The sequence below is a fragment of the Oncorhynchus gorbuscha genome, linkage group LG18, assembly GCF_021184085.1.
Source record: "Oncorhynchus gorbuscha isolate QuinsamMale2020 ecotype Even-year linkage group LG18, OgorEven_v1.0, whole genome shotgun sequence".
NCBI classification, from domain to species: Eukaryota; Metazoa; Chordata; class Actinopteri; order Salmoniformes; family Salmonidae; genus Oncorhynchus; species Oncorhynchus gorbuscha.
In genome coordinates, this window is record NC_060190.1 from 71,879,083 (window position 1) to 71,905,716 (window position 26,634).

A 26,634-nucleotide genomic window follows, 5' to 3' on the forward strand; every position below is an offset into this window, starting at 1 on the left:
TTTCATTAATGAATTAAAAAGGCTTAGGTAAGAAATAACTCCCTCATGTAATTTTACAATCTTACCACCAGGGGACGCTGCTGCACCCCTGCTTTCCGTGCCCTTGTTACAAACCCAACCAAGCTTCTGATGTTTCTATTGGTAAATAAATACTTAAATGAAAAGTGTTGTTGGTAGCCTGAAGTTTTTACTTACGGTCCAGAGCAGGTCCTGGTAGCGTATGAGTAGCCTCATGATGTCAGCAGCCTTCTCAGCATGTCCTTTCTCCTCCCTGGCCCCCGTCAGTGAGGCGAGAGGGTGCGGCCTTGTGGAGTAACAGGTTGGGGGCCTTCTCAGCATGTCCTTTCTCCTCCCCTGGCCCCCGTCAGTGAGGCGGGTGGGTACGGCCTTGTGGAGGAACAGGAACAGGTTGGGGGCCATGATGGTGGACACGGCCCACAGGTTCATACGGTTCCTCCTCTCTCTGGAGACTACCTTGGAAAGAAACTCCAACAGAGCCTGCAGAGAGGAGAAGGAGCCTTTATTGTCTGTTCCCGCAGAAATGGGCTTTAAAAGGAGAGGAGACCTGTTTTACAGTGAGCCCCTCTATCAGTACTAAAAAATGTTTTCTCTTCGTAAGATTGAAATTGTTGACTTGAACGATGACGGTGGCTGAAGTGTTTTTCTGACAATGTTATTCTGTGTCATCAACAGAGGGACAAAGGCTCTGAAACGTTGAATCAGACCAGACGCCTACAGTCATCCACGATGATGTCATCTTAAAGGTAACCTAGTAATGTCAAAGTATTCAAGTAGTCACGATTATTTATTCCGCATACGTGAACAAGAGTTCAAGCTAGTTACATAAAGGAGCAGAACAACTCATCAAGGTGCTGAAAGTGCCCTCTCATGCCAATTCCTCCTACTATACGTGGAGGAGTTGACACATTATATTATATAAGAGATATATGACTCATTAATGCATCACCTACAAGATGTACGTGTGGAGGTTTGAGATGTAATACATTATACAGAAGAAGTGGAGATTTAAAGTGCATCGCTATAGCCATCTGGTTACGTCATGGTCATGGAATCATTTGGAGTCTCACAGAATACCTTGAGTGTGTTCCTGTTGGGTTCAGGCAGTAGGAGGATGAGGAGGTTCAGAACGTGTAGCTTCTGTTTCAGCTCAGGGATGTCTGTAGAGCAGGAGGAAGGGGAAAGACAGAACAGACAACAGGGGTATGAAGGATCAACACACACTCATTTCATTTCCATTGGCCCAACCATAATCTGATCTGTGGAGATGAATGACTCTGACAGGAAGCCATTAGGTTTCAAATGATTCATCATTAATCTAATGTGAAGATGTGTCGAAAGTTTCATATTCACATCACAAGCTACTTATTACTTGAATCATTCTGTCATTTATTTAATGGCATTAAAACTGTACAGGAAGTGGCATTATTAATAGTATAGCTGTCACGGCCGTTGACTGAAGAGGACCAAGGTGCAGCGTGGTGAGCGTAAATATTATTTTTATTAGAAAAGATCCCGAACAAAAACAATAAACACTACAAAACAAACCATGAAGCTAAAGGCTATGCGCCATAAACAAAGTCAACTTCCCACAAAGATAGGTGGGAAAAAGGGCTACCTACGAATGGTTTCCAATCAGAGACAACGATAGACAGCTGTCCCTGATTGAGAACCCTACCCGGCCAAAACATAGAAATACAAATAATAGAACACCCACCGAAATCACACCTGACCAAACCAAATAGAAACATAACAAGGATCTCTAAGGTCAGGGCGTGACAATAGCAGATTCAGACGAGCAGCTTAAAGACTATCTTGTTGTTTATCTTCATTAGACCTCTAAATAGTACGGACATAAAAGATTAGCACTGTGTTCTGCTGCCGATACAGTAAGGAGACCTAGACTTAGATCTGTACAGCATGCATGGCTGTGTGACTGGGCAGTCATAGGAGATGAGTGTGTGTGTGTTTTTGTGTGTGTGTGTGTGTGTGTGTTTTTGTGGGTACCAGAAGTCCTCACAAGGATAGTAAAACAAGGACAATTTGTCGGGACATTTTAGGCTCAGGGGTTAGGTTTAGGGTTAGAAGTTAGGGTTAGGGTTAGAAGTTAGGGTTAGGTTTAGGGTTAGAAGTTAGGGTTAGGTTTAGGGTTAGAAGTTAGGGTTAGGTTTAGAGTTAGAAGTTAGGGTTAGAAGATAGGGTTAGAAGTTAGGGTTAGAAGTTAGGGTTAGGTTTAGGGTTAGAAGTTAGGGTTAGAAGTTAGGGTTAGAAGTTAGGGTTAGGGGTTAGGGTTAGAAGTTAGGGTTAGAAGTTAGGGTTAGAAGTTTAGGGTTAGAAGTTAGGGTTAGAAGTTAGGGTTAGAAGTTAGGGTTAGGTTTAGGGTTAGAAGTTAGGGTTAGGTTTAGGGTTAGAAGTTAGGGTTAGAAGTTAGGGTTAGGTTTAGAGTTAGAAGTTAGGGTTAGAAGTTAGGGTTAGAAGTTAGGGTTAGGGGTTATGGTTAGGTAGCACTTTATGTATCTAGTCCCTCCCATTTGAAGGAGTCATAAGTATTTGTAAAAATGTGTTGACTACATCAAGCCTGTGACTCTACAAACTTGTTGGATGTATTTTCAGGGTGTTTTGGTTGTGTTTCAGATTCTGTTGTGCCCAAAATAAATCAATTATAAATCATCTATTGTGTCATTTTGGAGTCGCTTTTATTGTAAATAAGAATATAATATGTTTCTGAACAGTTCTACATTAATGTGGATGCTACTATGATTACTGATAATCCTGAATGAATCGTGAATAATAATGAGTGAGAAATTTACAGATGCACAAAGATCACGCCCCCAAAACATACTGAACTCACAGTTGGTATTCGGGGTATGATTTTTATGCCTCTGTAACTTTCTCACTCATCATTATTCATGATTCATTCATGGTTATCCATAATTCTATTCTTATTTACAATAAAAGTGACTTCAAAATGACAAAAATGATTGACCATTAATTTCTATTGGGCACAACATAATCCAAAACACAACCAAAACAACAGCAAATGCATCCAACAAGTTTGCAGATTCACAAGCTTGATGTAGTCATTGCGTGCTAGGAATGTGGGACCAAATACTAAACGTTTGACAAAATCTTATACACGATAAATACATTTGTCCAAATACTAATGACACCTTTGAATGGGGGGGACTAGATACATAAAGTGCTTTCATTTCTAAATGGTATAACAGATACGTGTGAAAACACCCTCAATAAAAGGTGCCATTTAACACTCATATACCTCACCTCATATAAAACATTTGATCTCATATCCAAAACGCTGGACTATAGAGACACCTTAAAGGTTTTATCTTCGCAGGTCTAAATATATAGATAGGTGATTGTCTGTGTGCAGACCCACCCCTGGTAGCACTGAAGGTGTTGAGGTGCTCTGCGGTGAGAAGTGGAGATGGTAGTTCTCTGATAAACTTCTTCAACAGGGCAGCAACATCGTTAGGACTGACCTCGTCCCAGATGAACCCTCCAGAGTAGAAGTTCTGTTCCAGGTCCTGCTGCAGCTTCTGAGCACAGGGAGAAACAGACAACATGGTTGAACAGTGTACCGGTATCTTTCTTTCATGACTGTATGTTGTTTGTACCCTGAACATGCAACTTATTGGATGTGCAAATACCATTTTATAATTAGAAACAAGTGATTGGAAAATATCTCACCTTGATTCTGGACTGAGAGCCTGAAACCCGCAGAATACCCTCTGAGTCAACTCCCCGCTTCTCCAGGAACCACAGCAGCTGTAGAAGATACATACAGATGAGAACAGAAGCAGACATGCGGGACATCATGCTCTTGGTTTTCAAGATAGATACTAGAAGTCGGTATTATGTTTAGCTTACCGCTTGCAGGATGAGAGGAGTGGTAGCAGTGGGTTTGACTTTCTGGTCATTCTCCAACAGGGTGGCCAGTGGAACCCCAAACAGGGCACCCTCTGTGAACGAAATAGAGAAATAGAGAGAGAGAGAGAGAGAGAGAGAGAGACAGAGAGAGAGAGAGAGAGAGAGAGAGAGAGAGAGAGAGAGAGAGAGAGAGAGAGAGAGACAGAGAGAGAGAGAGAGAGAGAGAGAGAGAGAGAGAGAGAGAGAGAGAGAGAGAGAGAGAGAGAGAGAGAGAGAGAGAGAGAGAGAGAGAGAGAGAGAGAGAGAGAGAGAGAGAGAGAGAGAGAGAGGGAGAGAGAGGAGAGAGAGAGAGAGAGAGAGAGAGAGAGAGAGAGAGAGAGAGAGAGAGAGAGAGAGAGAGAGGAGAGAGAGAGAGAGAGGAGAGAGAGAGAGAGAGAGAGAGAGAGAGAGAGAGAGAGAGAGAGAGGAGAGAGAGAGAGAGAGAGAGAGAGAGAGAGAGAGAGAGAGAGAGAGAGAGAGAGAGAGAGAGAGAGAGAGAGAGAGAGAGAGAGAGAGAGAGAGAGAGAGAGGGAGAGGGAGAGAGAGAGAGAGAGAGAGAGAGAGAGAGAGAGAGAGAGAGAGAGAGAGAGAGAGAGAGAGAGAGAGAGAGAGAGTAGAGTTAGTATTGCTGTCAACTCCTGTACTCTTTTCACATCTCCCAGGGCTTGACACATGCATTAGGCTGCAGAGGCAGGAGGAGCATGCAAGGCCACACACACTGGGCTCGCAGTTTGTGTGTGTGTGTAAGTTGTGTTAGAGAGTTCACATACCTGGGATCTTCCTCTTGCAGGTCTTGTGTCGTTTGACATCGAGCTCCAGCAGGTCACAGAGCGCTGTCATGTCGATCAGGGCCAGCTGACGTACCTTTTTCATGTCCTGGTTGGACAAGTCCTGGATACGAGTTACACCCAGACGACACTGGGGGCAGATCACCCTCTGTGGGGGGAGGGGAAGGGAGACAGAGAGACAGAGAGAGAGAGAGAGAGAGAGAGAGAGAGAGAGAGAGAGAGACAAAGACAGAGAGAGAGAGAGACAAAGACAGAGAGAGAGAGACAAAGACAGACAGAGACAGAGAGACTTAGCAATGGATACACGTCATCTCTATTCCTCCCTCTCTTTCTCTCCCCTCTCCCTCTCCCTCTCCCCCCCTCCCCCCTCTCCCCCTCTCCCCCTCTCCCCTCTCTCCTCTCCCCCTCCCCCCCCCCCCCCCTCCTCCCCCTCTCCCCCTCTCCCACTCTCCCCCTCTCCCCCTCTCCCCCCACTCTCCCCTCCCCCTTTCTGTTTTAATGCCTAAGATGATGTGTTCCACGCATTGCATGTGTACCGAGTGAGAGAGAAAGAGACTCTTACAGGAAGTGTGCCGTCCTCCTTCCTCTTGCAGCTGTTCTTTATCTGAGGCAGCTTAGCCTGTTTTAACAAGATGGCCGCCTGTTCGCAGTAGGCCACGTCTGTGATGAAAATCTCCTCTTTTGGGGCACCTCCATGCTTCTTCTGCTGGTCCAAGCTGACCTCTGACAAACAAAATCAGGTTGATGTGTTAATGATAGTGTGCCTCATAACAGTCATAACGGCTAGCATAATGTAGGTCTGAGGTAGTAAAACACAATTAAATGTTCGCTCATTAATGCTGACCCCAAAGGTGATCAGGCCGGTACATCATCGGGGCCAAGCTTCCTGCCATCCAGGACCTCTACACCAGGCGGTGTCAGAGGAAGGCCCTAAAAATGGTCAACGACTCCAACCATCCAAGTCTAGGTCCAGAAGGTTTCTAAACAGCTTCTACCCCCCGAGCCATAAGACTCCTGAACATCTAGTCAAATGGATACCCAGACTATTCGCATTGCTATACTGTCAGGTACATATGGGGTAAAGATGTAGATAGCTGGTACCTTGTAGTGGTGTCTTGTTGATGGTCTCCATACTCTCGTCCGGTACAGGTGATTTAGGCTCTGTAGGCTCAGAGTCTTGACACTCTGGTAGAGGTGATTTAGGCTCTGTAGGCTCAGAGTCTTGACACTCTGGTAGAGATGATTTAGGCTCTGTAGGCTCAGAGTCTTGACACTCTGGTAGAGATGATTTAGGCTCTGTAGGCTCAGAGTCTTCACACTCTGGTAGAGATGATTTAGGCTCTGTAGGCTCAGAGTCTTGACACTCTGGTAGAGATGATTTAGGCTCTGTAGGCTCAGAGTCTTGACACTCTGGTAGAGATGATTTAGGCTCTGTAGGCTCAGAGTCTTGACACTCTGGTAGAGATGATTTAGGCTCTGTAGGCTCAGAGTCTTGACACTCTGGTAGAGATGATTTAGGCTCTGTAGGCTCAGAGTCTTGACACTCTGGTAGAGATGATTTAGGCTCTGTAGGCTCAGAGTCTTGACACTCTGGTAGAGATGATTTAGGCTCTGTAGGCTCAGAGTCTTGACACTCTGGTAGAGGTGTCTGAGTGGAGAGAAGAGAGGAAACATGTAAACCAATCTATCACATTGATTGACAAAGCCCTTTTTAACATGGGCAGTTTGTCGCAAAGTGCTTTTGCAGTAACACATCCTAGAACCCAAAGAGCAAGTAAACATGTCTACCGCCAGAGGTAGGACGAGCTCGAGTACAGTAACAGTTAGTCTCTTTACAGTGTCACTTCATGGTGTCTGATGACTGAATGGAAGCACGGAGAGAAGAATTGTTTTCTAGTGTTAAACAGCTGATAGGATCAGAGAAACACCTATTTTACTCCATCTCGGGAGCTCAGACGACAAAGAATGGCCTTTCCATGTGATTTCCCTTTATTCTGATAGGTCAACTGTCTTTGTAGAACTCCGGCATCAGTGAGAATACAGGAAGGAATACAGCAAAGGCTATTATTTAAACCAAAGGGACTCTGGGAGATGTACTCTGTGTGGTCTAGAGTAAACCTTTCATTGGATGTGTACTTGACTCAGCTGGTGTAAAACCATAGAACAAAAGCCTGAAAGCAAACACACAATTGTGTGTTTATGTATTTGTTTCGTTTCAGCTGCATTGAACAGGAAATCCATCCTGTTATCACAGGGAAAATAATCATATCTACAGACAGATTGCACCACTAAGAAGAGACAGTATGAAACAATGTGGAAAGGGAAAGGAAATCCATCCTGTTATCACAGGGAAAATAATCATATCTACAGACAGATTGCACCACTAAGAAGAGACAGTATGAAACAATGTGGAAAGGGAAAGGAAATCCATCCTGTTATCACAGGGAAAATAATCATATCTACAGACAGATTGCACCACTAAGAAGAGACAGTATGAAACAATGTGGAAAGGGAAAGGAAATCCATCCTGTTATCACAGGGAAAATAATCATATCTACAGACATATTGCACCACTAAGAAGAGACAGTATGAAACAATGTGGAAAGGGAAAGGAAATCCATCCTGTTATCACAGGGAAAATAATCATATCTACAGACACATTGCACCACTAAGAAGAGACAGTATGAAACAATGTGGAAAGGGAAAGGAAATCCATCCTGTTATCACAGGGAAAATAATCATATCTACAGACAGATTGCACCACTAAGAAGAGACAGTATGAAACAATGTGGAAAGGGAAAGGAAATCCATCCTGTTATCACAGGGAAAATAATCATATCTACAGACAGATTGCACCACTAAGAAGAGACAGTATGAAACAATGTGGAAAGGGAAAGGAAATCCTACAGAATGATCCTTGAGGAAGAACAGTGACAGTAAGAGACTACTAACAATGTGTCAGTCTGACAGTAAGAGACTACTAACAATGTGTCAGTCTGACAGTAAGACAGTACTAACATTGTGTCAGTCTGACAGTAAGACAGTACTAACATTGTGTCAGTCTGACAGTAAGACAGTACTAACATTGTGTCAGTCTGACAGTAAGACAGTACTAACATTGTGTCAGTCTGACAGTAAGACAGTACTAACATTGTGTCAGTCTGACAGTAAGACAGTACTAACATTGTGTCAGTCTGACAGTAAGACAGTACTAACATTGTGTCAGTCTGACAGTAAGACAGTACTAACATTGTGTCAGTCTGACAGTAAGACAGTACTAACAATGTGTCAGTCTGACAGTAAGACAGTACTAACATTGTGTCAGTCTGACAGTAAGACAGTACTAACAATGTGTCAGTCTGACAGTAAGACAGTACTAACAATGTGTCAGTCTGACAGTAAGACAGTACTAACAATGTGTCAGTCTGAGAGTAAGACAGTACTAACATTGTGTCAGTCTGACAGTAAGACAGTACTAACAATGTGTCAGTCTGACAGTAAGACAGTACTAACATTGTGTCAGTCTGACAGTAAGACAGTACTAACAATGTGTCAGTCTGACAGTAAGACAGTACTAACAATGTGTCAGTCTGACAGTAAGACAGTACTAACATTGTGTCAGTCTGACAGTAAGACAGTACTAACAATGTGTCAGTCTGACAGTAAGACAGTACTAACAATGTGTCAGTCTGACAGTAAGACAGTACTAACAATGTGTCAGTCTGACAGTAAGACAGTACTAACATTGTGTCAGTCTGACAGTAAGACAGTACTAACAATGTGTCAGTCTGACAGTAAGACAGTACTAACATTGTGTCAGTCTGACAGTAAGACAATACTAACAATGTGTCAGTCTGACAGTAAGACAGTACTAACAATGTGTCAGTCTGACAGTAAGACAGTACTAACAATGTGTCAGTCTGACAGTAAGACAGTACTAACAATGTGTCAGTCTGACAGTAAGACAGTACTAACAATGTGTCAGTCTGACAGTAAGACAGTACTAACATTGTGTCAGTCTGACAGTAAGACAGTACTAACAATGTGTCAGTCTGACAGTAAGACAGTACTAACAATGTGTCAGTCTGACAGTAAGACAGTACTAACATTGTGTCAGTCTGACAGTAAGACAGTACTAACAATGTGTCAGTCTGACAGTAAGACAGTACTAACAATGTGTCAGTCTGACAGTAAGACAGTACTAACAATGTGTCAGTCTGACAGTAAGACAGTACTAACATTGTGTCAGTCTGACAGTAAGACAGTACTAACAATGTGTCAGTCTGACAGTAAGACAGTACTAACATTGTGTCAGTCTGACAGTAAGACAGTACTAACAATGTGTCAGTCTGACAGTAAGACAGTACTAACATTGTGTCAGTCTGACAGTAAGACAGTACTAACAATGTGTCAGTCTGACAGTAAGACAGTACTAACAATGTGTCAGTCTGACAGTAAGACAGTACTAACAATGTGTCAGTCTGACAGTAAGACAGTACTAACAATGTGTCAGTCTGACAGTAAGACAGTACTAACAATGTGTCAGTCTGACAGTAAGACAGTACTAACATTGTGTCAGTGGGTCAGTCTGACAGTAAGACAGTACTAACAATGTGTCAGTCTGACAGTAAGACAGTACTAACATTGTGTCAGTCTGACAGTAAGACAGTACTAACAATGTGTCAGTCTGACAGTAAGACAGTACTAACATTGTGTCAGTCTGACAGTAAGACAGTACTAACAATGTGTCAGTCTGACAGTAAGACAGTACTAACATTGTGTCAGTCTGACAGTAAGAGACTACTAACATTGTGTCAGTCTGGCAGTAAGACAGTACTAACAATGTGTCAGTCTGACAGTAAGACAGTACTAACAATGTGTCAGTCTGACAGTAAGACAGTACTAACATTGTGTCAGTCTGACAGGAAGACAGTACTAACAATGTGTCAGTCTGACAGTAAGACAGTACTAACAATGTGTCAGTCTGACAGTAAGACAGTACTAACATTGTGTCAGTCTGACAGTAAGACAGTACTAACAATGTGTCAGTCTGACAGTAAGACAGTACTAACATTGTGTCAGTCTGACAGTAAGACAGTACTAACAATGTGTCAGTCTGACAGTAAGACAGTACTAACATTGTGTCAGTCTGACAGTAAGACAGTACTAACAATGTGTCAGTCTGACAGTAAGACAGTACTAACAATGTGTCAGTCTGACAGTAAGACAGTACTAACAATGTGTCAGTCTGACAGTAAGACAGTACTAACAATGTGTCAGTCTGACAGTAAGACAGTACTAACATTGTGTCAGTCTGACAGTAAGACAGTACTAACAATGTGTCAGTCTGACAGTAAGACAGTACTAACAATGTGTCAGTCTGACAGTAAGACAGTACTAACATTGTGTCAGTGGGTCAGTCTGACAGTAAGACAGTACTAACAATGTGTCAGTCTGACAGTAAGACAGTACTAACATTGTGTCAGTCTGACAGTAAGACAGTACTAACAATGTGTCAGTCTGACAGTAAGACAGTACTAACATTGTGTCAGTCTGACAGTAAGACAGTACTAACAATGTGTCAGTCTGACAGTAAGACAGTACTAACATTGTGTCAGTCTGACAGTAAGAGACTACTAACATTGTGTCAGTCTGACAGTAAGACAGTACTAACAATGTGTCAGTCTGACAGTAAGACAGTACTAACAATGTGTCAGTCTGACAGTAAGACAGTACTAACAATGTGTCAGTCTGACAGTAAGACAGTACTAACATTGTGTCAGTCTGACAGTAAGACAGTACTAAACATTGTGTCAGCAGTCAGTCTGACAGTAAGACAGTACTAACATTGTGTCAGCAGTCAGTCTGACAGTAAGACAGTACTAACATTGTGTCAGCAGTCAGTCTGACAGTAAGACAGTACTAAAAATTGTGTCAGTCTGACAGTAAGACAGTACTAAACATTGTGTCAGCAGTCAGTCTGACAGTAAGACAGTACTAAACATTGTGTCAGTCTGACAGTAAGACAGTACTAACAATGTGTCAGTCTGACAGTAAGACAGTACTAACAATGTGTCAGTCTGACAGTAAGACAGTACTAACAATGTGTCAGTCTGACAGTAAGACAGTACTAACAATGTGTCAGTCTGACAGTAAGACAGTACTAACATTGTGTCAGTCTGACAGTAAGACAGTACTAAACATTGTGTCAGCAGTCAGTCTGACAGTAAGACAGTACTAACATTGTGTCAGCAGTCAGTCTGACAGTAAGACAGTACTAAACATTGTGTCAGTCTGACAGTAAGACAGTACTAAACATTGTGTCAGCAGTCAGTCTGACAGTAAGACAGTACTAAACATTGTGTCAGTCTGACAGTAAGACAGTACTAAACATTGTGTCAGTCTGACAGTAAGACAGTACTAAACATTGTGTCAGTCTGACAGTAAGACAGTACTAACATTGTGTCAGCAGTCAGTCTGACAGGTAGACAGTACTAAACATTGTGTCAGTCTGACAGTAAGACAGTACTAAACATTGTGTCAGCAGTCAGTCTGACAGTAAGACAGTACTAAACATTGTGTCAGTCTGACAGTAAGACAGTACTAAACATTGTGTCAGCAGTCAGTCTGACAGTAAGACAGTACTAACATTGTGTCAGCAGTCAGTCTGACAGTAAGACAGTACTAAACATTGTGTCAGTCTGACAGTAAGACAGTACTAAACATTGTGTCAGCAGTCAGTCTGACAGTAAGACAGTACTAAACATTGTGTCAGTCTGACAGTAAGACAGTACTAAACATTGTGTCAGTCTGACAGTAAGACAGTACTAAACATTGTGTCAGTCTGACAGTAAGACAGTACTAACATTGTGTCAGCAGTCAGTCTGACAGTAAGACAGTACTAAACATTGTGTCAGTCTGACAGTAAGACAGTACTAAACATTGTGTCAGCAGTCAGTCTGACAGTAAGACAGTACTAAACATTGTGTCAGTCTGACAGTAAGACAGTACTAAACATTGTGTCAGCAGTCAGTCTGACAGTAAGACAGTACTAAACATTGTGTCAGTCTGACAGTAAGACAGTACTAACATTGTGTCAGTCTGACAGTAAGACAGTACTAACATTGTGTCAGCAGTCAGTCTGACAGTAAGACAGTACTAACAATATGTCAGTCTGACAGTAAGACAGTACTAACATTGTGTCAGCAGTCAGTCTGACAGTAAGACAGTACTAACATTGTGTCAGTCGGACAGTAAGACAGTACTAAACATTGTGTCAGTCTGATAGTAAGACAGTACTAACATTGTGTCAGCGGTCAGTCTGACAGTAAGACAGTACTAAACATTGTGTCAGTCTGACAGTAAGACAGTACTAAACATTGTGTCAGTCTGACAGTAAGACAGTACTAAACATTGTGTCAGTCTGACAGTAAGACAGTACTAACATTGTGTCAGCAGTCAGTCTGACAGTAAGACAGTACTAAACATTGTGTCAGTCTGACAGTAAGACAGTACTAAACATTGTGTCAGCAGTCAGTCTGACAGTAAGACAGTACTAAACATTGTGTCAGTCTGACAGTAAGACAGTACTAAACATTGTGTCAGCAGTCAGTCTGACAGTAAGACAGTACTAACATTGTGTCAGCAGTCAGTCTGACAGTAAGACAGTACTAAACATTGTGTCAGTCTGACAGTAAGACAGTACTAAACATTGTGTCAGCAGTCAGTCTGATAGTAAGACAGTACTAAACATTGTGTCAGTCTGACAGTAAGACAGTACTAAACATTGTGTCAGTCTGGCAGTAAGACAGTACTAAACATTGTGTCAGTCTGACAGTAAGACAGTACTAACATTGTGTCAGCAGTCAGTCTGACAGTAAGACAGTACTAAACATTGTGTCAGTCTGACAGTAAGACAGTACTAAACATTGTGTCAGCAGTCAGTCTGACAGTAAGACAGTACTAAACATTGTGTCAGTCTGACAGTAAGACAGTACTAAACATTGTGTCAGCAGTCAGTCTGACAGTAAGACAGTACTAAACATTGTGTCAGTCTGACAGTAAGACAGTACTAACATTGTGTCAGTCTGACAGTAAGACAGTACTAACATTGTGTCAGCAGTCAGTCTGACAGTAAGACAGTACTAACAATATGTCAGTCTGACAGTAAGACAGTACTAACATTGTGTCAGCAGTCAGTCTGACAGTAAGACAGTACTAACATTGTGTCAGTCGGACAGTAAGACAGTACTAAACATTGTGTCATTCTGATAGTAAGACAGTACTAACATTGTGTCAGCGGTCAGTCTGACAGTAAGACAGTACTAAACATTGTGTCAGTCTGACAGTAAGACAGGAAGACAGTACTAACATTGTGTCAGTCTGACAGTAAGACAGTACTAACATTGTGTCAGTCTGACAGTAAGACAGTACTAAACATTGTGTCAGTAGTCAGTCTGACAGTAAGACAGTACTAACATTGTGTCAGTCTGACAGTAAGACAGGAAGACAGTACTAACATTGTGTCAGCGGTCAGTCTGACAGTAAGACAGTACTAACATTGTGTCAGCGGTCAGTCTGACAGTAAGACAGTACTAAACATTGTGTCAGTCTGACAGTAAGACAGGAAGACAGTACTAACATTGTGTCAGTCTGACAGTAAGACAGTACTAACATTGTGTCAGTCTGATAGTAAGACAGTACTAACATTGTGTCAGCAGTCAGTCTGACAGTAAGACAGTACTAACATTGTGTCAGTCTGACAGTAAGACAGTACTAACATTGTGTCAGTGGGTCAGTCTGACAGTAAGACAGTACTAACATTGTGTCAGTCTGACAGTAAGACAGTACTAACATTGTGTCAGTCTGACAGTAAGACAGTACTAACATTGTGTCAGTCTGACAGTAAGACAGTACTAACATTGTGTCAGTCTGACAGTAAGACAGTACTAACATTGTGTCAGTGGGTCAGTCTGACAGTAAGACAGTACTAACATTGTGTCAGTCTGACAGTAAGACATTACTAACATTGTGTCAGTCTGACAGTAAGACAGTACTAACATTGTGTCAGTGGGTCAGTCTGACAGTAAGACAGTACTAACATTGTGTCAGTCTGACAGTAAGACAGTACTAACATTGTGTCAGTCTGACAGTAAGACAGTACTAACATTGTGTCAGTCTGACAGTAAGACAGTACTAACATTGTGTCAGTGGGTCAGTCTGACCTGAGCAATAGAGGAGGGTGATGAGCTGAAGATGTCCCGGACGTCACGTGGCGGGTGTTTGCTCCTCTTCCTCAGGGACAGTGTGTAGGAGTCCAGTCTCCTCTGGACGGCAGCGGCCTGCGTACGGGTCAGAGTGGACAGCAGTATGGCCTGGTCAACATCCTGGTCCTCAGTGTCCCTGTCTCTGTCTGGTTTCTGCTGCCTGATCAGAGTGGAGAGACCGGCATCCTGCAGCCACCGCTCCTCCTGCTCCCCCTCTGGATCAACAATACAACTATTAAATAAACCCTTATTAGTCATGACATAATGGCTTCATCACAGAGCCTGTACAGAGTTCTCCCCAGGATATTTGACCAAGGTGCTGCTGATGAGTCATTCTAGGGGAGGGCCGGGAGATTTAACACCTTCAAGAATAACCAATAAACTAGCAGACAGTGTGATTGAATTAATACATATGAATTCATATTTAAATATTTTCCTATTTTTCCGAGAATTATCCTGGTAATTTCATTTTTCAATGGTCAACATAACATGGACCATAGTTATAAGGGCCAGACCAGAGCAATTCCTGTAATTCACAGTGTGTGTGTGTGTGTGTATGTGTGTGTGTGTGTGTGTGTGTGTGTGTGTGTGTGTGTGTGTGTGTGTGTGTGTGTGTGTGTGTGTGTGTGTGTGTGTGTGTGTGTGTGTGTGTGTGTGTGTGTGTGTGTGTGTGTGAAAGATATATATACTGTATATACAGTAACAGTCAAATGTTTGGACACACCTACTCATTCAAGGCGTTTTATTCATTTGATTTGTTTAACACTTTTCTGGTTACTACATGATTCCATATGTGTAATTTCATAGTTTTGATGTCTTCACTATTATTCTACAGTCTAGAAAATAGTAAAAATAATGAAAAACCCTTGAATGAGTAGGTGTGTCCAAACTTTTGACTGGTACTGTATATTTTATTTATTTTACATAGTGGTGCAGCTCAGTCTACAAGGTGGGGCAGTGCAGCTCAGTCTACAAGGTGGGGCAGTGCAGCTCAGTCTACAAGCTGGGGCAGTGCAGCTCAGTCTACAAGGTGGGGCAGTACAGCTCAGTCTACAAGCTGGGGCAGCGCAGCTCAGTCTACAAGCTGGGGCAGTGCAGCTCAGTCTACAAGCTGGGGCAGTGCAGCTCAGTCTACAAGCTGGGGCAGCGCAGCTCAGTCTACAAGCTGGGGCAGCGCAGCTCAGTCTACAAGCTGGGGCAGTGCAGCTCAGTCTACAAGCTGGGGCAGTGCAGCTCAGTGTACAAGCTGGGGCAGTACAGCGCAGTCTACAAGCTGGGGCAGTACAGCTCAGTCTACAAGCTGGGGCAGTGCAGCTCAGTCTACAAGCTGGGGCAGCGCAGCTCAGTCTACAAGCTGGGGCAGTACAGCTCAGTCTACAAGCTGGGGCAGTACAGCTCAGTCTACAAGGTGGGGAGGTGCAGCTCAGTCTACAAGGTGGGGTAGTGCAGCTCAGTCTACAAGCTGGGGCAGTGCAGCTCAGTCTACAAGCTGGGGCAGTGCAGCTCAGTCTACAAGCTGGGGCAGTACAGCTCAGTCTACAAGCTGGGGCAGTGCAGCTCAGTCTACAAGCTGGGGCAGTGCAGCTCAGTCTACAAGCTGGGGCAGTACAGCTCAGTCTACAAGCTGGGGCAGTACAGCTCAGTCTACAAGGTGGGGAGGTGCAGCTCAGTCTACAAGCTGGGGCAGTACAGCTCAGTCTACAAGGTGGGGAGGTGCAGCTCAGTCTACAAGCTGGGGTAGTACAGCTCAGTCTACAAGGTGGGGAGGTGCAGCTCAGTCTACAAGCTGGGGCAGTACAGCTCAGTCTACAAGGTGGGGCAGTACAGCTCAGTCTACAAGCTGGGGTAGTACAGCTCAGTCTACAAGCTGGGGTAGTACAGCTCAGTCTACAAGCTGGGGTAGTACAGCTCAGTCTACAAGGTGGGTCAGTACAGCTCAGTCTACAAGCTGGGGCAGTACAGGTCAGTCTACAAGGTTGGGCAGCGCAGCTCAGTCTACAAGCTGGGGCAGTACAGCTCAGCCTACAAGCTGGGGCAGTACAGCTCAGTCTACAAGGTGGGGCAGTACAGCTCAGTCTACAAGGTGGGGAGGTGCAGCTCAGTCTACAAGCTGGGGCAGTACAGCTCAGTCTACAAGGTGGGGCAGTGCAGCTCAGTCTACAAGCTGGGGCAGTACAGCTCAGTCTACAAGGTGGGGCAGTACAGCTCAGTCTACAAGCTGGGGCAGTACAGCTCAGTCTACAAGCTGGGGCAGTGCAGCTCAGTCTACAAGCTGGGGCAGTACAGCTCAGTCTACAAGCTGGGGCAGTACAGCTCAGTCTACAAGGTGGGGCAGTACAGCTCAGTCTACAAGCTGGGGCAGTACAGCTCAGTCTACAAGGTGGGGCAGTACAGCTCAGTCTACAAGCTGGGGCAGTACAGCTCAGTCTACAAGGTGGGGCAGTACAGCTCAGTCTACAAGCTGGGGCAGTACAGCTCAGTCTACAAGCTGGGGCAGTACAGCGCAGTCTACAAGGTGGGGAGGTGTAGCTCAGTCTACAAGCTGGGGCAGTACAGCTCAGTCTACAATAATATAATAATGGTGGGGAGGTGTAGCTCAGTCTACAAGCTGGGGCAGTACAGCTCAGTCTACAAGGTGGGGAGGTGTAGCTCAGTCTACAAGGTGGGGTAGTACAGCTCAGTCTACAAGCTGGGGCAGTACAGCTCAGTCTACAAGCTGGGGCAGTACAGCTCAGTCTACAAGCTGGGGCAGTACAGCTCAGTCTACAAGCTGGGGCAGTACAGCTCAGTCTACAAGCTGGGGAGGTGTAGCTCAGTCTACAAGCTGGGGCAGTACAGCTCAGTCTACAAGGTGGGGAGGTGTAGCTCAGTCTACAAGGTGGGGTAGTACAGCTCAGTCTACAAGCTGGGGCAGTACAGCTCAGTCTACAAGCTGGGGCAGTACAGCTCAGTCTACAAGGTGGGGCAGTACAGCTCAGTCTAGAAGCTGGGGCAGTACAGCTCTTACATTATTTGGGGAGAACCCTGCTTTACATACTGCGTACTTGTGCATGTGTGAATGTGTGCTTGTGTGTGTGTGTGTGTGTGTGTGTGTGTGTGTGTGTGTGTGTGTGTGTGTGTGTGTGTGTGTGTGTGTGTGTGTGTGTGTGTGTGTGTGTGTGTGTGTGTGCGTGTGTGTGTGCGTGTGCGTGTGCGTGTGCGTGTGCGTGTGCGTGTGCGTGTGTGTGTGTGTGTGTGCATGCGACTGTTCACATTATACTGTTACCTGCAGTTATATGCATATAATAGAGGGAAAGTACATTGTAACATTGCGGTTCTATACAGCACACACACACACACACACACACACACACACACACACACACACACACACACACACACACACACACACACACACACACACACACACACACACACACACACACACACACACACACACACACACACACACACACACACACACACACACACACACACACACACACACACACACACACACACACACACATGGTTCAACACAACACAACTCACCAAAAAAAGGTCAGGCAACCCAATAACAACCAAATCTCTCTGTTTACATTAAGACAATAGACTCATGTAGGGAATCGACTGACTTACACCCAACTCCTCTGTCTCTGTTTTTACCTTCAGAGTGTCTGGAGTCTCGTCTGGCGCTGTCAGTGTCAAGGTCAGTGTATCCACTTCCCTGGCTACGTATCGCCTCCACCTCGCTCCAGAAGGAGTCCAGACACAGTTTGTCAGGGTGCTGTTGTTGTTCCTGGTGGGATGCTGTAGAATGTTCAACTGCAGCTTGGTCCTGGTATCTTGGCCTGGCCCAGGGCTCACTGTTCATCTGGGAGGAACTGGGGCTCCTGACAACCAGATAGACAGGAAGAAACAACAAAACATCCAAGATAAACGGAGACGGGAGAATAATAGAGAGACGAGGGATCCAGATTCCACAGAGATGGAGAGACAAAAGCTGGAGGAGGGATGCAAGGGAGGGAGGGAGGGAAGGAGGCAGGGCCTCAGGGAGGCTGAGGGAGAGCGTGGACTGGATGGACACAAAGACTCCAGTTTCCATTGTTCTCAATAATACTGGCCCGGGGACGTGATAATGTGTGTGGCCAGTAGATGTCACTGTGGCACTGTTTCCACCCAAATTTCTCCCGATTTAAAAAAAATAATCTAAATGAGATTAAAATAATCCATTGATTGTGATTGCATAATATTCAACACACTGTTGACATAATGAACGCCTTGACAAGTTCCATAGAAAATGTTATAACCTAATTTCCTAATAATCTAAGGATTCAGTATCCCAGTATCTCTGCTTGCACATTCATCTTCTGCCATTCTACCATTCCAGTGTTTAATTGGTATATTGTAATTACTTCGCCACTATGGCCTATTTATTGCCTTACCTCCCTTATCCTACCTCATTTGCACACGCTGTATATAGACTTTTTCTATTGTGTTATTGACTGTATGTTTGTTTATTCCATGTGTAACTCTGTGTTGTTGAATGTGGCGAACTGCTTTGCAGGTCGCAGTTGTAAATGAGAACTTGTTCTCAACTAGTTTACCTGGTTAAATAAAGGTGAAATAAAATAAAAAATAATAAAAATTCAGAGTTACATCCCTTGACTAATAATTGTGCCAGTCGTTCCAGTCTGCTGTTCATGTGTAGAGCGTTTCAGACGATGAAATGACAGTCTGAAGTGCCTTAATATCCATGTTCTGTTAGTTTTGACTTGGGTCCAAATACCAAAACAGCTAGTCTGGTTTCCTCTCACAATGTCTCTTTGTGATTTCCTTTCACAGTTTGTACTGTAGCTTCCTGTAGTTTTGTAACACCGTTTCTACTGTAGTTTCCTGTAGTTTTGTAACACAGTTTACTGTAGTTTCCTGTAGTTTTGTAACACAGTTTACTGTAGTTTCCTGTAGTTTTGTAACGCCGTTTACTGTAGTTTCCTGTAGTTTTGTTCACCGTTTACTGTAGTTTCCTGTAGTTTTATAACACAGTTTACTGTAGTTTCCTGTAGTTTTGTAACACCGTTTACTGTAGTTTCCTGTAGTTTTGTAACACAGTTTACTGTAGTTTCCTGTAGTTTTGTTCACCGTTTACTGTAGTTTCCTGTAGTTTTATAACACAGTTTACCGTAGTTTCCTGTAGTTTTGTAACACCGTTTCTACTGTAGTTTCCTGTAGTTTTGTAACACCGTTTACTGTAGTTTCCTGTAGTTTTGTAACACAGTTTACTGTAGTTTCCTATAGTTTTGTAACGCCGTTTACTGTAGTTTCCTGTAGTTTTGTTCACCGTTTACTGTAGTTTCCTGTAGTTTTATAACACAGTTTACTGTAGTTTCCTGTAGTTTTGTAACACCGTTTACTGTAGTTTCCTGTAGTTTTGTAACACAGTTTACTGTAGTTTCCTGTAGTTTTGTTCACCGTTTACTGTAGTTTCTTGTAGTTTTGTAACACAGTTTACTGTAGTTTCCTGTAGTTTTGTTCACCGTTTACTGTAGTTTCCTGTAGTTTTATAACACAGTTTACTGTAGTTTCCTGTAGTTTTGTAACACCGTTTACTGTAGTTTCCTGTAGTTTTGTAACACAGTTTACTGTAGTTTCCTGTAGTTTTGTAACACAGTTTACTGTAGTTTCCTGTAGTTTTGTAACGCCGTTTACTGTAGTTTCCTGTAGTTTTGTAACACCGTTTACTGTAGTTTCCTGTAGTTTTGTTCACCGTTTACTGTAATTTCCCGTAGTTTTATAACGCCGTTTACTGTAGTTTCCTGTAGTTTTGTAACACCGTTTACTGTAGTTTCCTGTAGTTTTGTAACACCGTTTACTGTAATTTCCCGTAGTTTTGTAACGCTGTTTACTGTAGTTTCCTGTAGTTTTGTAACACCGTTTACTGTAGTTTCCTGTAGTTTTGTAACACAGTTTACTGTAGTTTCCTGTAGTTTTGTAACGCCGTTTACTGTAGTTTCCTGTAGTTTTGTGACACCGTTTACTGTAGTTTCCTGTCGTTTTGTTCACCGTTTCTACTGTAGTTTTCTGTCGTTTTGTTCACCGTTTCTACTGTAGTTTCCTGTAGTTTTGTTCACCGTTTACTGTAGTTTCCTGTAGTTTTGTAACGCCGTTTACTGTAGTTTCCTGTAGTTTTGTAACACCGTTTCTACTGTAGTTTTCTGTCATTTTGTTCACCGTTTCTACTGTAGTTTTCTGTCGTTTTGTTCACCGTTTCTACTGTAGTTTCCTGTAGTTTTGTAATGCTGTTTACTGTAGTTTCCTGTAGTTTTGTAACACCGTTTACTGTAGTTTCCTGTAGTTTTGTTCACCGTTTCTACTGTAGTTTTCTGTCGTTTTGTTCACCGTTTCTACTGTAGTTTCCTGTAGTTTTGTAACGCCGTCTACTGTAGTTTCCTGTAGTTTTGTAACGCCGTCTACTGTAGTTTCCTGTAGTTTTGTTCACCGTTTCTACTGTAGTTTCCTGTAGTTTTGTAACGCCGTCTACTGTAGTTTCCTGTAGTTTTGTAACACCGTCTACTGTAGTTTCCTGTAGTTTTGTAACGCCGTCTACTGTAGTTTCCTGTAGTTTTGTAACACCGTCTACTGTAGTTTCCTGTAGTTTTGTAACGCCGTCTACTGTAGTTTCCTGTAGTTTTGTAACGCCGTTTACGTTTAGTTTGCAATCAGTTATAGTGAGGTGGAAATGGTCCTACTTCTCCTCTTGATAGCCTAGTCAATGACCATTGATAAAACCATCTACTCAGCCCTTTGACATGCTAAACGGGTCCAGCCGAGGCCTCTACAGGGCAGGGTGACTGACCGGTATTTCCTATTTCTGTGACCTGTTTAAAAAGCTCCTTAAAACAATGTGGAAATAAACAGATAATCCCATGATATCAGAACAGGCTCACAGATCGACAACAGTCAAAACAACTGTTATAAATAGAAACAAATAAAACAACTGTTATAGAACACATAAAACAACTGCTATAGAACACATAAAACAACTGTTATAGAACACATAAAACAACTGCTATAGAACACATAAAACAACTGTTATAGAACACATAAAACAACTGTTATAGAACACATAAAACAACTGTTATAGAACACATAAAACAACTGCTATAGAACACATAAAACAACTGTTATAGAACACTTAAAACAACTGTTATAGAACACATAAAACAACTGTTATAGAACACATAAAACAACTGCTATAGAACACACAAAACAACCGTCACGCCCTGGTCGAAGTATTTTGTGTTTATCTTTATGTATTGGGTCAGGCCAGGGTGTGGCATGGGGTTTTTGTATTGTGGTGTGTTTTGTCATGGGATTTTGGTATATAGTGGGATTGTAGCTAGTGGGGTGATCTAGCAGAGTCTTTGGCTGTCTGGAGTGGTTCTCAATCAGAGTCAGGTGTTTATCGTTGTCTCCGATTGGGAACCATATTTAGGCAGCCATATTCTTTGGTTGTTTTGTGGGTGATTGTCCTTAGTGTCCTTGTAACTATCTACTGTTAGTTTGCACCAGTTTAGGCTGTTTTGGTTTTCGTTACGTTTATTGTTTTTTGTATTGTATTCGTGTTTACGTGTGTTTTTTCATTAAACATGAATCGTAATCTACACGCTGCGTTTTGGTCCGACTCTCCTTCACCACACCTAGAAAACCGTTACAACAACTGCTATAGAACACATAAAACAACTGCTATAGAACACATAAAACAACTGTTATAGAACACATAAAACAACTGCTATAGAACACATAAAACAACTGTTATAGAACACATAAAACAACTGTTATAGAACACATAAAACAACTGCTATAGAACACATAAAACAACTGTTATAGAACACATAAAACAACTGCTATAGAACACATAAAACAACTGTTATAGAACACATAAAACAACTGTTTTGGAACACATACAACAACTGTTATAGAACACATAAAACAACTGTTATAGAACACATAAAACAACTGTTATAGAACACATACAACAACTGTTATAGAACACATAAAACAACTGCTATAGAACACATAAAACAACTGCTATAGAACACATAAAACAACTGTTATAGAACACATAAAACAACTGTTATAGAACACATAAAACAACTGTTATAGAACACATAAAACAACTGTTATAGAACACATACAACAACTGTTATAGAACACATAAAACAACTGCTATAGAACACATAAAACAACTGTTATAGAACACATAAAACAACTGTTTTGGAACACATACAACAACTGTTATAGAACACATAAAACAACTGTTATAGAACACATAAAACAACTGTTATAGAACACATAAAACAACTGTTATAGAACACATAAAACAACTGTTATAGAACACATACAACAACTGTTATAGAACACATAAAACAACTGCTATAGAACACATAAAACAACTGTTATAGAACACATAAAACAACTGTTTTGGAACACATACAACAACTGTTATAGAACACATAAAACAACTGTTATAGAACACATAAAACAACTGTTTTGGAACACATACAACAACTGTTATAGAACACATAAAACAACTGCTATAGAACACATAAAACAACTGTTATAGAACACATAAAACAACTGTTATAGAACACATAAAACAACTGCTATAGAACACATAAAACAACTGTTATAGAACACATAAAACAACTGCTATAGAACACATAAAACAACTGTTATAGAACACATAAAACAACTGCTATAGAACACATAAAACAACTGTTATAGAACACATAAAACAACTGTTATAGAACACATAAAACAACTGCTATAGAACACATAAAACAACTGTTATAGAACACATACAACAACTGTTATAGAACACATAAAACAACTGTTTTGGAACACATACAACAACTGTTATAGAACACAAAAAACAACTGTTATAGAACACATAAAACAACTGTTATAGAACACATAAAACAACTGTTTTGGAACACATACAACAACTGTTATAGAACACATAAAACAACTGTTATAGAACACATAAAACAACTGTTTTGGAACACATACAACAACTGTTATAGAACACATAAAACAACTGCTATAGAACACATAAAACAACTGTTATAGAACACATAAAACAACTGTTATAGAACACATAAAACAACTGTTTTGGAACACATACAACAACTGTTATAGAACACATAAAACAACTGTTATAGAACACATAAAACAACTGCTATAGAACACATAAAACAACTGCTATAGAACACATAAAACAACTGCTATAGAACACATAAAACAACTGCTATAGAACACATAAAACAACTGTTATAGAACACATAAAACAACTGCTATAGAACACATAAAACAACTGCTATAGAACACATAAAACAACTGCTATAGAACACATAAAACAACTGCTATAGAACACATAAAACAACTGTTATAGAACACATAAAACAACTGTTATAGAACACATAAAACAACTGTTATAGAACACATAAAACAACTGTTTTGGAACACATACAACAACTGTTATAGAACACATAAAACAACTGTTATAGAACACATAAAACAACTGCTATAGAACACATAAAACAACTGCTATAGAACACATAAAACAACTGCTATAGAACACATAAAACAACTGCTATAGAACACATAAAACAACTGCTATAGAACACATAAAACAACTGTTATAGAACACATAAAACAACTGCTATAGAACACATAAAACAACTGCTATAGAACACATAAAACAACTGCTATAGAACACATAAAACAACTGCTATAGAACACATAAAACAACTGCTATAGAACACATAAAACAACTGCTATAGAACACATAAAACAACTGTTATAGAACACATAAAACAACTGTTATAGAACACATAAAACAACTGTTATAGAACACATAAAACAACTGTTATAGAACACATAAAACAACTGCTATAGAACACATAAAACAACTGCTATAGAACACATAAAACAACTGTTATAGAACACATAAAACAACTGTTATAGAACACATAAAACAACTGTTATAGAACACATAAAACAACTGTTATAGAACACAAACAGAACATATAATATCAAAACAAATGTGTTGTATTTTATGGTATTTAATGGTCACATAACCTTCCAGATAAAATCACAAGAACAGAATCAAGCCTCATAAATCACACCACATCTGCAGCACTGACACGCATGCCCCACAGAACTAAGTCCTACAGACAAAATGGGCTCAGCAAAACCTGCTTCCACAGTCAGTCAGTCACCCATAAGGAAACTACTGTTGATGGATTAACCCGTATTGATAGTGAGACAGTACTGTGCCATAGAGTTGGGCATACAGTATGTATAAGGGTTGCATAAACTCAAAAAGTCACACAAATCTCTCATGATTTACTCTAGTCTGAGTGAAGCCTGTGATCTCAAGTGAAGAGCCTTCCCTAAGTCAGTAGTCAGCAGATCCAGAATCATATAGTCCAGTCCACTGGACCTACATACCTGTCGACAACGTGGGAGGTTGACTTGGATCCCAGCCTACTGAAGGAGCTGTGGGAGGTTGACTTGGATCCCAGCCTACTGAAGGAGCTGTGGGAGGTCGACTTGGATCCCAGCCTACTGAAGGAGCTGTGGGAGGTTGACTTGGATCCCAGCCTACTGAAGGAGCTGTGGGAGGTTGACTTGGATCCCAGCCTACTGAAGGAGCTGTGGGAGGTTGACTTGGATCCCAGCCTACTGAAGGAGCTGTGGGTGGTTGGGAGCTTCAGCCTGTTCAGCCGCGTGTGGGGTAGAAAACGGCTGGTGGTGCTGGAGATAGGAGCGAGCCTGCACATTGCCTCCTCTCTGTTTCCCATTCTCAATCAGTGCTTCAGGGCTTTTACGAGTCCTTAAGTAGCTCTCTTTTGTTTTCCACTCTCTCTAGTCAAAAATAAGATTCTAGTGCTCGAGGGCTTTTAACCGCAGAGTGCACGCTATGTACATGTATGCAAGGTGACGGATGAAGGAATGTTGTGTTTGTGTGAGGTGACAGATGAAGGAATGCTGTGTGTGATGGTGGCTAGTGATCAACACCAAGTTGTTGACTCCACATTGACTCTGTACCGGTACCCCCTGTATATAGTCTCCACGTTGACTCTATACCAGTACCCCCTGTATATAGTCTCCACATTGACTCAATACCAGTACCCCCTGTATATAGCCTCCACATTGACTCTGTACCAGTACCCCCTGTATATAGCCTCCACATTGACTCTATACCAGTACCCCCTGTATATAGCCTCCACATTGACTCTATACCAGTACCACCTGTATATAGCCTCCACGTTGACTCTATACCAGTACCCCCTGTATATAGCCTCCACATTGACTCTATACCAGTACCCCCTGTATATAGCCTCCACATTGACTCTATACCAGTACCCCCTGTATATAGCCTCCACATTGACTCTATACCAGTACCCCCTGTATATAGCCTCCACATTGACTCTATACCAGTACCCCCTGTATATAGCCTCCACATTGACTCTATACCAGTACATTTACATTTTACATTTAAGTCATTTAGCAGACGCTCTTATCCAGAGCGACCCCCTGTATATAGCCTCCACATTGACTCTGTACCAGTACCCCCTGTATATAGCCTCCACATTGACTCTATACCAGTACCCCCTGTATATAGCCTCCACATTGACTCTATACCAGTACCACCTGTATATAGCCTCCACGTTGACTCTATACCAGTACCCCCTGTATATAGCCTCCACATTGACTCTATACCAGTACCCCCTGTATATAGCCTCCACATTGACTCTATACCAGTACCCCCTGTATATAGCCTCCACATTGACTCTATACCAGTACCCCCTGTATATAGCCTCCACATTGACTCTATACCAGTACCCCCTGTATATAGCCTCCACATTGACTCTATACCAGTACATTTACATTTACATTTAAGTCATTTAGCAGACGCTCTTATCCAGAGCGACTTACAAATTGGACCCCCTGTATATAGCCTCCACATTGACTCTATACCAGTACCCCCTTGTATAGCCTCCACATTGACTCTATACCTGTACCCCCTGTATATAGCCTCCACATTGACTCTATACCAGTACCCCATGTATATAGCCTCCATATTGACTCTATACCAGTACCCCCTGTATATAGCCTCCACATTGACTCTATACCAGTACCACCTGTATATAGCCTCCACATTGACTCTATACCAGTACCCCCTGTATATAGCCTCCACATTGACTCTATACCAGTACCCCCTGTATATAGTCTCCACATTGACTCTATACCAGTACACCCTGTATATAGCCTCCACATTGACTCTATACCAGTACCCTCTGTATATAACCTCCACATTGACTCTATACCAGTACACCCTGTATATAGCCTCCACATTGACTCTATACCAGTACCCCCTGTATATAGCCTCCACATTGACTCTGTACCAGTACCCCCTGTATATAGCCTCCACATTGACTCAGTACCGGTACCCCCTGTATATAGCCTCCACATTGACTCTATACCAGTACCCCCTGTATATAGCCTCCACGTTGACTCCATACCGGTGCCCCCTGTATATAGCCTCCACATTGACTCTATACCAGTACCCCCTGTATATAGCCTCC

At 42.1% G+C, this 26,634-nt stretch overlaps 1 protein-coding gene across 1 annotated transcript in view; it reads right to left on the reverse strand.

The window, feature by feature from the left end:
• LOC124004202 (rho GTPase-activating protein 40-like) overlaps positions 1–24,825 on the reverse strand; it is a 70,741-nt gene extending 45,916 nt beyond the window's left edge. The window contains exons 1-12 of the mRNA XM_046312965.1: positions 24,494–24,825; positions 17,645–17,871; positions 13,958–14,214; positions 5,835–6,381; positions 5,296–5,456; positions 4,716–4,881; positions 3,907–3,998; positions 3,727–3,804; positions 3,416–3,575; positions 1,096–1,178; positions 363–498; positions 196–272 (exon numbers count right to left, since the gene is read on the reverse strand). Coding sequence (XP_046168921.1) covers positions 196–272; positions 363–498; positions 1,096–1,178; positions 3,416–3,575; positions 3,727–3,804; positions 3,907–3,998; positions 4,716–4,881; positions 5,296–5,456; positions 5,835–6,381; positions 13,958–14,214; positions 17,645–17,871; positions 24,494–24,825 — 2,316 coding nt within the window. The remainder of the gene's footprint in view (positions 1–195; positions 273–362; positions 499–1,095; positions 1,179–3,415; positions 3,576–3,726; positions 3,805–3,906; positions 3,999–4,715; positions 4,882–5,295; positions 5,457–5,834; positions 6,382–13,957; positions 14,215–17,644; positions 17,872–24,493) is intronic.
• Positions 24,826–26,634: the final 1,809 nt, after the last annotated feature.